At 42.2% G+C, this 10,712-nt stretch overlaps 2 protein-coding genes and 1 non-coding gene across 3 annotated transcripts; 2 read left to right on the forward strand and 1 right to left on the reverse strand.

Moving 5' to 3' along the window:
- Positions 1–546: 546 nt before the first annotated feature.
- LOC114449188 (U7 small nuclear RNA) lies at positions 547–602 on the reverse strand. Its single transcript, XR_003671961.1, has one exon. It is a non-coding gene; the product is annotated as a U7 small nuclear RNA (small nuclear RNA).
- Positions 603–1,852: 1,250 nt separating this feature from the next.
- Positions 1,853–5,347, forward strand: tpi1b (triosephosphate isomerase 1b). The gene is made up of 7 exons (XM_028424503.1): positions 1,853–2,067; positions 3,701–3,824; positions 3,916–4,000; positions 4,084–4,216; positions 4,330–4,415; positions 4,496–4,583; positions 4,658–5,347. The coding sequence occupies exons 1-7, from the start codon at positions 1,959–1,961 to the stop codon at positions 4,774–4,776; spliced, it is 744 nt and encodes a 247-aa protein (XP_028280304.1). The 5' UTR covers positions 1,853–1,958; the 3' UTR covers positions 4,777–5,347.
- Positions 5,348–6,687: 1,340 nt separating this feature from the next.
- LOC114447939 (zinc finger protein 583-like) lies at positions 6,688–7,670 on the forward strand. The gene is made up of 2 exons (XM_028424498.1): positions 6,688–6,923; positions 7,030–7,670. Exons 1-2 carry the CDS (start codon positions 6,752–6,754, stop codon positions 7,656–7,658), a joined length of 801 nt encoding a protein of 266 aa, XP_028280299.1. The 5' UTR covers positions 6,688–6,751; the 3' UTR covers positions 7,659–7,670.
- The last annotated feature ends 3,042 nt before the right edge of the window (positions 7,671–10,712 follow it).

Genomic DNA, 10,712 nt, shown 5'->3' on the forward strand with positions numbered 1-10,712 from the left:
GGTTAATAAAAGTGTTGTGTTGACTCACTTTCATGTGTCCAGCAACAAAAAAAGGTGTGTTTTGGTCCAGTTAAATGTTTTCCTCTTATTTTGAAAGATAAGCTTTATATATTTGTTTTTTTTGGTTAATCAGCACAGGAAGACTTGAGGCAGTGGCACACCATCCCGACATGTAAAAGAATAGGGGCCTCACTGAAAGAATTTTGGATCCTGTGGTCGAGGGGGTTATAATAAACTACAGAATCAATGATGTTTATATTTTTTGTCAGATCAAGAAAATGAAAAGAAAAACTTCAACAACATATCATATATGCTTCTAATAACAGTAACCAAACTATGACAACACAGAAACAAACGGAATGGACTTCGTACTTGCAACACCTTAGAAAAATCGATTCCTGACAACAGGACACCGCTCTGTGAACATACTAATGGTAATCGATCATTTCGCACGAGCACAGAAAGACACAGACTTCATGACAGTATCCCGCCACAAAAGCCTGACCAAGTCCTCCAACATGTGGACTTCATATTTGACATGGACAGGTGGGCTTCTCATTAAGAGAAACCTTCTAGACAAATAGCTAAGAGCTTAATCCTTGCAGCCCATCAGCACTCGTTAGTACTAGTACACTAGATACATTATCCATTGTCATGGTGTCAACGCATTCAAATACGAAGATAAAACAACAAGGCGTAATAATAATATATGATTAATTTTAATATATGTTCCTAAACAATTTCGAATCGGCTACCTTAGATTTAAATTCCATCTGCGTAATATTTGTTTCTTTACTGCAAAGCATGCCGGATATTTCAAAGGCCACCAATTAGGAAGCCTCTATTTGTCACACAGCCATAGAAAGGCGGGGCTTACTCTGTCTTAGCCAATCAAATGCCTCTCAGACACGGAAGACGTTCATTCTGGATGAAAAACCGATTTTAATCAAAAATGCATCTCCTTGCTTATGTTTTTGTTTACGAGGAAAGACTGGTTAGTTATATTTTTAAATTTAATGTACGTAAAAAACTACTGCTACAAAAAAGCACATTTGCTGTTGAAGACACCCTGATTTAGATTTTGTCTGTTTAAAAAACTTTTCAGGTCATATTATGTAGTTAAATCAGAGTTTTATGTTTGGTAAGAAACAACTTTACATTAATATATATATTAATTAATATTATATATTAATTAATATATATATATATATATAATGGACCCTCATGTTTGCACATTTGACAATCACCAAAACCACTACACTTTTCTCTGTACATCTCTCCTCTTCCCTAAATGCAATACCTCTATTGGAGTCTTATCTTATCTTATCTTATCTTATCTTATCTTATCTTATCTTATCTTATCTTATCTTATCTTATCTTATATTATCTTATCTTTTTGTTTGTATTGTTTTAAATGTGACTTTTAGTTTATTCTACCAACGCTCCCCTTTTCTCCACTCTTTGCATCTTCAATATTTCATCTGTAGTTATTAGTCTCACTGAGATTAAATTCCCTCTTTCAAAAGAGAATTGAGAACAAGCTTTGTGGTTTTAGTTGGCTCTAAGATGTAATTTTGTCACACTGTTTACATAATCAGTTTTTGTATACCATGTTCTATTTTTTGTGTGTTTGTGTTGTTTGGTCTTTTTAATGGGACCAGTGGGAGCCCCCAGGGTCCCCTGTAACAGGTGAAATCCCTGTTAGATTCATTTTTACACACAGCCCTTGAACGCAGCATGACATTTTGCTCTTCTCCTTCCTCAAAAGTGGGGACGCGTTTACGGGCGTGTCGACATAAACCAATGGCGCTGTTGGAGAGGAGGGGTTAACTTTCCATGGTGATAAATACCCCTCGCTTCTCTCTAAAGTCTGCTCTCTCTCCCCAGATCAGAAGGACCCTGGTGGACCGTCGGTACCGTTTTATATTGTCAGCAAAACCCCACAAAAACCCGCAAACATGAGCAGGAAATTCTTCGTTGGTGGAAACTGGAAGATGAACGGCGACAAGAAAAGCCTCGGGGACCTCATCCAGACTATGAATGGAGCCAAGGTGGACCCCAATGTCGGTATGTGGTTTTTGGCATTTCATGTTTAACATTTTAGCCATTTTTAGTCGCCTTAACTCTTTAGCTGAACGGCCACAACCCAATTTCCATCAACGATCAATACAGCTCGACCAGTCAATAAATCAGTGACACGATGAGCATCACAAACCTCCACCTCATAATATAATCAATGATATGCACTGTCGGTACTTGGTGTCGCTTCTAACCGCGCTAACACGCCAGCAGACGGACAGAAACTCAGCAGATGAAGGCCGTTTTCTGCCGTCATGTCGGTGGTGGGTGTGCGTTTTCAGCGGCACGTAGTCCAGCGGGCAGCTGTGTGTCTGCTGTGCATGGTGCCTTCACGTCAGGTCAGTCTATTTCCGCCTGCTCTGAAGGCTGTTGCTGCATCGTTCAACAATGAGACCGCAAAAAGTTTACATTCAGTGAGAGTTAAGGAAATCCAGAATGCCACTTTATTATTTTTTTAATGTGTGTCATTGTAGTATTCGATTTTTCCAACGTGACCTGAATGCAGCAGCAGACATCTGCCCTGTTGCTGTCTGCTTCCTGCAGACTAGAGACAAACTCCACACAGGGAGCAGCTGCTGTTTTACGAACACACTACTCTCCTTCTTCCGTGTACTCTGTATGATGCACAGCGAGGAACACGCTGACTGTGTTTCCGCTCTCATCAGGGCCGCGGTGCTCCTCTTGCACGTCAAGTGTTATGCAACCGTTATATTGTGCAGACCAGTCCCAGGCCTGTTCAGACTATCCTTGGACCTTGTTCCACTAATGAGTCCTCCCTCTGCAGCACCAGACTGAAACCCAAGCGGACTGTTCCCACTGTCCTCCGTAAAGTCAAAGTTTAACAGACTGATTTGCTTCCTGTTGAATTTTAAAACTTCTTTTACTTGACCTGATGAACCCGGGCTGGTGACCTGTGTTTGGCCTCTGCAGAATGCAGCCATGTATGCAACCTTTTGGAAGCTGACCTCAGACCTTTTAGTGGCTGTGGCTGAGGAGAAATGACCTTTACCAAACCAATAACAGGCCGATGTTTAATATAGACTCCCTCAACCCCAAAGATATAGTTACATTGTTAATGTCAGTGTCTTGACTTAACTGTACTCTGCTTGTCACATCAGGGCAAACACTTGCACATTATATGCTGTAACAGCACCTGAGAACACTAAAAACTTGAATTTAAACATACTGTAAGACCCGTCAGTCAATGTAATTCACTTTCTGGTGTATGTCACCTTTCTTTTTGGTCACATCTAAAATTCAGATTATTGATTTTTATAATGCCCAATATATGAAATGTAACCTCACAGTGCTGTAGTGCTGCAGGGAAAAGTGCATATATGGGCTTGTATTTGGCAACTGACTGTCCTTAAACTGAACCCCTCTGCAAGCCAATATTTTGGCACACTACTGAAGAGCTTCATATTTTGCAGCAGCTGAATATGGAAATAAACCAAATGGTGGACTCTGACTGCCTCATTGCACATAATCCTGCATATTACAGGGCTGCTTGTTAAAGAAGTGATTAATTGCACATATAAAGGACAATCATGTGTCATTATTTTTGGCTGTGCAATTAAAAATAAATGAACCTTATCTCAGCATTGTTTTCTTTTGCACATAGAGGTTGTGTGCGGTGCTCCAGCGATCTACCTGGACTTCGCCAGGTCCAAGCTTGATGCCAAGTTTGGCGTGGCAGCTCAGAACTGCTACAAAGTTGCCAAGGGTGCCTTCACTGGGGAGATCAGGTACAATATGTCACTCAGAGGGGGCAACATGGTCTATTCTGTTTGTCACACTTTGGATTTATAATGAATACGTACGTTTTATGGCCTCCAGCCCTGCGATGATCAAGGACTGCGGTGTGAACTGGGTGATCCTGGGCCACTCCGAAAGGCGCCATGTCTTTGGAGAGAGTGATGAGGTAACGTCATGATGTTTGCACCAGCAAATGTTACATTAAAATGGAGGAGAACTCTTATTTCATTGTCTCCCATTTCTCCTCAGCTGATTGGTCAGAAGACAGCTCACGCTCTGGAGAGTGGTCTTGGCGTGATCGCCTGCATTGGCGAGAAGCTGGACGAGAGAGAGGGAGGCATCACAGAGAAGGTCGTCTTTGCTCAGACCAAGGTCATCGCAGGTACGCAGACACACAGACAGACATTAGAGGTTTAAATGCTGTCGCCAACATTTCAGGTGAAGGTTTGTGGTGGAAATCTCGCAAATGTCTTATCACACGTCTCTCTCTCTCAGACAATGTAAAGGACTGGAGCAAGGTCGTGCTTGCTTATGAGCCTGTGTGGGCCATTGGCACCGGCAAGACTGCCTCCCCACAGCAGGTAAATATTACAAAACACTGAATGTCTCTTGTATTGTTACTGTGTGCAGTCTGATTATAGTTTTCTTTGTGATATCTCAGGCTCAGGAAGTTCACGAAAAACTGAGAGAGTGGCTGAAGGCTAACGTGTCTGAGGCTGTGGCCAACTCAGTGAGGATCATCTACGGAGGTCAGTTTGTTTTCCGGTAGATGCGCTCTATTGTTTCGTATATTCCTCTCTCACAAGTTGGCTCTTCTGCTCAGGCTCTGTGACCGGTGGTACCTGCAAAGAACTTGCCTCCCAGAAGGATGTTGATGGTTTCCTTGTGGGCGGAGCCTCCCTCAAGCCAGAGTTTATTGAAATCATCAACGCCAAGGCATAAAACACTCAGGCAGCTGCATTGGTGACCAGATGAGAGGCCAGCTCCACTCAGATGATCCATCATCCCTCTCATTTTCAGCACTTAGCCCTCTCCCCTCTTTTTATTCAAAGTATGTGTGTATTGATGTCATTCCCTCCTTTTCCTTTCCTTTTCTGGGTGTTTTTTCGTCATTGAAGAAAAAAGGACAGGTTGACACATGCACTGTACTGCACTGAGAATAGTCTGTGTGCATACTAACTTCCACACCAAGTGCTCAAGCTGTAAAGACTGACACTTACACCTTGAGGTGGATGGGCAGTCCACGCCTTTTACTTGAAAAAGTTTACCAACTTTGTGTTAACAGTGTCACAGCTCATGTCAATCAGAATTTATTTGTCTTTTTACCGGCGTCTTGTTTGTGTAGTCCTGTGGCTTTTACCTCCCTGTAGACGTGCATGAACCGCCCTCTCATTGGTTGTTTTCGCCAAGAGGAAAGTGTCCATTACATGTTGATCACATTGCGTCATGGCTGATGGCTATAAGGGATGGAGGGTTATAAGGAAACATAATAAACAGTGTAAAGACTGTTGTAGAGTGTGTGTCTTTTTCTTTTGTTGTTCTAAGTCAAAGTACAATCTGCCATTGTTGGGTAACTTCTGAGAGATTTCTGCAGCAGTTCAGAGTGAATATCTGACAATAGGAATGCTCTTCCACCAGGACAATGCTCCAGCCCACGGTGGTGATGGCTGCCATCCAGACATGTGGATTTGAACCAAAACAGCCATCTTATTCCCATGTTTTGTATGCTCTGCACCTGCTAAGAGTGTAAAAGTAGCAGGTGGTGGTTAAAATTAACATGCGATGTGTTCTATACTGATTCCCTCCACCTTTGGTTGTGAACTTATCCCTCCTGTATGTTTCATAAGCTGCTCTTCAGAATGCAGTGTTCATACAGACTGTAGTAAACCCAGCTGTACTCTCATGAAGGCAGGGAGAGTATCTCATTACAGAGGGAACCACTGCTAAGACAAAGCCATGCAGAGAAGCATTTGACTGCTATTTTTATCTCAACACTGAACCACTCAACACAGCAGTGAAAGATTTATGAATCATGGGAAAAGTGTAGCTCTGCCAATTACAAGTTTACATACAGAAAGTGGTGTCTATTAGGCTGTTAAAAAGCTGCACGACACCCAACATCTCAGTCATGACATCTTGTTTGGTGTAATGTGGCTTCATTCCCACTGCAGATGATCACAGGTTTTACACGCCTGCCAGCTCCTGCACAGCGCAGGCCTGCACTACATCTCCAGAGACATCTGGACATGTCAATGACAGTAAGACAATAAGACAGTGATTTAATTTGTCACTAAACCAGATTTTAAAGTTTTTTTGTTGGCCGTGACAGTCCTCTCTACAGCAGGTCTGTCTCAGGCATCAAGAGGTATCAACCTGATTCATTCACCCCAGGCTGAGAGCAAGACTTCTGTTATCTTCAGTAAATGTTGGGTTTTAATATGATATTTGCTTTTCCCCCTGTCTTTGTCCACTCTACATTCTCAGTGCATTGAGCTTCTACCACTGAACTCTGAACACGCAGAAATATAACAATGCCTTTACAATTTAGGCTATGAAGTTTTTCCAGTATACAGAAGGGTCATGGCACAAAGACCAATGCACATATAATGTAATAGACACACACACACACACACACACACACACACTGAACAACAATGCAGGAAATATATCAGTTTTTAATTATCATATATATGAGGCTTATCATCTTATTATCATATATATTTTTCATACAAGTTTCTGTTTTCTGATTAATTTACTCCTGTCGTTACCCCCCGGTCCTGTAGGGGGCGCTGCCGTCTCGTATTAAACATTTTCTTACGCCTGTCTCATGTCCGTGTTTACAAGCGAAGCGTGACGTTTACGGACCCGTAAAAGTACGTCTTCAGGCGCGACTACAACCGGCCAGTTTTCTGTGTAAATGTGGAGAATGCAGTCTTTGAGAGCTTTTCTCACCGACAGACTGACTGCAGCAGCAGAGGAGATATTTGGAGCGGTGGAGAAGACAATAGCCGAGTACAAAAAGGAGATTTCCCGTTCAAAGGATTTAGAAATCAGCCGTCTGAGGATGCAGCTGAAGCTTCTCAAGTCAGGTTGGTGATCAATAAATTCTCCTTTTTGCAGACGTCATGTAGTTTTTTGAGTATTTTTTAAAAATGTAATTGCCTGTTTTGTTGTTATTTTTTGTCTTTTTCAAAGATCACGGTTCTGATAACAGTCTTGAAGCCCAGCTGCTGCATCACCACCTTCCTCCTCCCCCTCCTCCTCAGCATCAGTCAGCCCCAGCAGTGGATGCGGCAGAGTCCCAGCACTGTGAGGAGGATGGAGGAAGCAGCAGCAGCATGGAGCAGGAGCACCCAGAGGCCTCACAGGTCAAGAAGGAGCAGCACAAGACCCACAGGAACCTCTGGATGGATCACAACGCAGAGCAGCTGGAAGCTCTGGAATCAGACATCAAAGAGTTCATCTCATCTCCTTCCAGCCTAAAGGCTGGTCTGCAGGAGCCCACATTATCTTTCCACCCATACCACGACAGCAGCAGCGAGGAGTGCAGAGAAAAGCCGTACAGCTGCTCAGTGTGTGAGAAGCGCTTCAGTAACTGTTCTCATCTGGCAGCTCACATCAGGACACACACAGGAGAGAGGCCGTACAGGTGTGAGATATGCAGGAAGACTTTTGTCACGACGAGCGCTCTGAACAGGCACCAGACGATCCACACTGAGGGGAAACACTTTGTGTGTAATTATTGTGGTAAATCCTTTAAATGGATGGAGTCTCTGGGCAGACACATGAGGAGCATGCACAAGAGGGACGATATGCCTGTATGACTCTCCAAGGTGGGGGGGAGTGGGGTCATTAATCTGATTACATGTTGACATCACTGTAAAACCGAGGAATGTAACATTTGTGCTGTGTAGTTGTGCATTCTGTGGGTAAACGTAATTAAATCTAACAGCAACAGATGACATGCAAACGTTCATTAAAACATATGTCCCATCTATTCTTTATAATAAAATATTTACTTCATTCTGTTTTATGTTTCTTGAATTCTTCTTTGTGCTGCTGGAACATAAGAATAAAAAAGCAGTAGCACTGACCACCAGCAGGTGGCGGTAGGAGCTTTTCATTCATAATTTCACATCAATCTGCAGAATTTGGCTGGGTTCATATTCTCTGGTGTCCAATGTACTGACTGTGCACTGAACTTACTGAGCACTCAGTAGCTTTTTACACATGAAGTCACATCATAAGGTGGCCCACTTGCACCCCGAAACACATAAAAGGGCAATCAATGTCTTAGGTAAAATGTTATTTAGACTAGAGACTAAAACACTAAACCAAACAGAATGACCCAGAATCATTACCATGTGTATGAGTTGATCCTTTCTCTGAATATATTCAGTGAAAGGTATCAGCATGTATTCTGAAAAGCAATAGTAATGTAGTTAATAATTAGAACCTGTTCTATATTAATAAAATGCATAAAGTATCAGAATATATTGCACTTAAGTCAAACACATTGAAGCTACTCTTTTGTGCATCATTTTAAACACCACATAATGTACACAAAGCTTCAAGAACTACACATTTTACTACTAATGTACTTTATTAGATTGTTTTATATCTAAGTAAGTATATCCTGATACTAGGTGGTCTGCTGACAGCTTCTTAAACTGTTTGGTGGACAGCCATGTGGTCGTTTGTTGCTTCCTGGACTTAATACGGGACCAGTGTCCCAGTGACCAGAGTGATAGAATTCAATTACTGTAAACCTGGAGACAACAGGAGGTGGGTTGGTAGAAGTCTGTGTGATGTGACTGTGTGTAACTGATTTATTTCTGAGTCAAGTATGTAGTTCTGACTGTAAGAAGGAAGGAAGGAGTGATGCGTGTGATGAAGAGAACAGTAGCTTCGTTTCATTCATGTCTCATAGTGTTGAGCATCTTGTTGAACTGGAGTAATATTTCAGGGTACACGCCCTCAGTGAAGAGCTCTCATGTTCATACAGGTGCTACATGCAGTAAACCACTTCTGATAAGTGTGCAGTGTCGACAATTAAAACGATGATGCTTTGGACTGAAGAGCCTGCATTGTAATAAGGATGAATTGTGCGCTGTGTGAACTGAAGGGCTGCTGTTACGATGCAATATTTATTCAGATGTTTATCCGCAGCCTCCATTTTTTCACCACTGTCCCTGCAAAACCAGGACTGACAACAACCCTGTGACTGAACAGTATGTGTGTATGTTTGGTAGTTAGACGTTTAAATCATCCAGCTGTGACTGAAGACTTGCAAGTATATGAATGGAGTGCTCATTTGGAGGCCTCTGTGAAATTATTTATCAGCCTAAAAAGCTTTCTTTCCTCTTCTTGTTGTGTCCTACCATCATCCTCCGCACCAGTCCACCTGTATATCTAGCTATTAAAATATGTGTTTATCTTCATGAATATTTCATTTTAAACTACTCCATCTTTAATACCCTACTGCTCTTCACATTGTTTTCAACTCCAGCAGTCAGTTTTCTGTGTCTTTGACTCACAGACACTTCCACAGTCAGACATCTACACTGATGTCTAAGTGTAAGAAGACAGAGGACTCACTCTGACCACATAACAATTGTCTACAAACCACTTAATGTTGCTCTGCAACACCTGAAGATGATCCACCAGGATCTCACAGCGGGCTGCACTGGGTAAGACTTGTGTGGGTAAGAAGAGGTGAAAGAGGCCACAGACTATTTTCTCAAACAGCAATTGTGCCACTTTGCAGTTTGTCTGTTGCTGCAGGCCTGAGATGAAACGGATGAGACGTTGGAGGATTTGCTCAAGCAGAAGTTTTTATTGTTCCGGGTGAGATTTTCTGTCCCAGCAGATCATGATGACAGTGTTTCACTTCAGGGAGAAGCACTCCGTCTGGAACCAAAACAAACAGGGGCAGAGGAGAGGGCAGAGTGGAGATCATAGCGACAAGATTACAGCAGCTACAGAAGCAAGACAGTCAGTGTCAAACAGAGCAGACAGAGGGAGGGTCAAAGGGCAAACATCGGGGGTGACAGCAGGGGGAGAAAGATGGTGATGCAAACCAGCTCTTTCACATCTATGTACACCACTATGCTCTGATTATTACCATCAAGACATACATTAGACATACATTCTTTTGGAATATGAACAAAAGCAGCTGTTTAGTTTGTGTACTTTAATCATCACATAAATAAAGAGCAGTGTTGATACATTTAACTTGATTAAATTGATCTCACATAGGGCCAGACATGATACTGGCAGACTGAGGTAGTCACATAGTCTGTGACTTATTAACGTCAACAGGATTTTTTAACCCAAAGAGATGTACTGTAAGCCAATAGAATCCTTCCTTCTCTCCAGCAGATGTTTCTCTCATTTTTGTTGTGTTTTTATTCTGCTGAGTTTATAAAATCTCTTTGTGTTGCCTTTTGTTTACATCTCTTTGCTTAACCCGATGGGATGTTGAGGTTAACCAGTGCTGACCAGAGCTTGTAGTTTTTCAGCTCTTCTACAAGTGATCAGTGTAGTGGATTCTTTTTGTCTTGCTGACACATGGCAGCACTGGAAACACTCTTATCTATGCCTCTCTGCGTTCAGGGGACAAAATTTGCTATTTGCCTGTTTTAATAATTCTATTCAGTTGTGTTCTGTTTATTTTCTGCTGAGGAAAATGTTGCTGTCCAGAATATTACAAAGTGGCATATTTTCCCTTTAATTTGGTGCCATGTGCTTTCATATCCGGTGTATATAATACAGCAGCTGCAAATACTATGTGAGCAGAGGCTAACAGCCCCCACGTAAGTCTATTATGTCTTTCATCCACACCTTCCTCCATGTCCTCATCCACCCTGGAAAAAAAG

Source organism: Parambassis ranga, chromosome 16 (assembly GCF_900634625.1).
Source record: "Parambassis ranga chromosome 16, fParRan2.1, whole genome shotgun sequence".
Taxonomy (NCBI): Eukaryota; Metazoa; Chordata; class Actinopteri; family Ambassidae; genus Parambassis; species Parambassis ranga.

What these genes read in the sequence shown, in the direction of transcription:
- LOC114447939 (XM_028424498.1), top strand. Translation starts at nt 6,752, where the DNA reads ATGTGGAGAATGCAGTCTTTGAGAGCTTTTCTCACCGACAGACTGACT. An exon ending in GCTGAAGCTTCTCAAGTCAG is followed by an intron (nt 6,924 to 7,029) that starts GTTGGTGATCAA and finishes TCTTTTTCAAAG; the next exon opens with ATCACGGTTCTGATAACAGT.
- tpi1b (XM_028424503.1), top strand. Translation starts at nt 1,959, where the DNA reads ATGAGCAGGAAATTCTTCGTTGGTGGAAACTGGAAGATGAACGGCGAC. An exon ending in GCCTTCACTGGGGAGATCAG is followed by an intron (nt 3,825 to 3,915) that starts GTACAATATGTC and finishes TATGGCCTCCAG; the next exon opens with CCCTGCGATGATCAAGGACT. An exon ending in TCAGACCAAGGTCATCGCAG is followed by an intron (nt 4,217 to 4,329) that starts GTACGCAGACAC and finishes TCTCTCTCTCAG; the next exon opens with ACAATGTAAAGGACTGGAGC.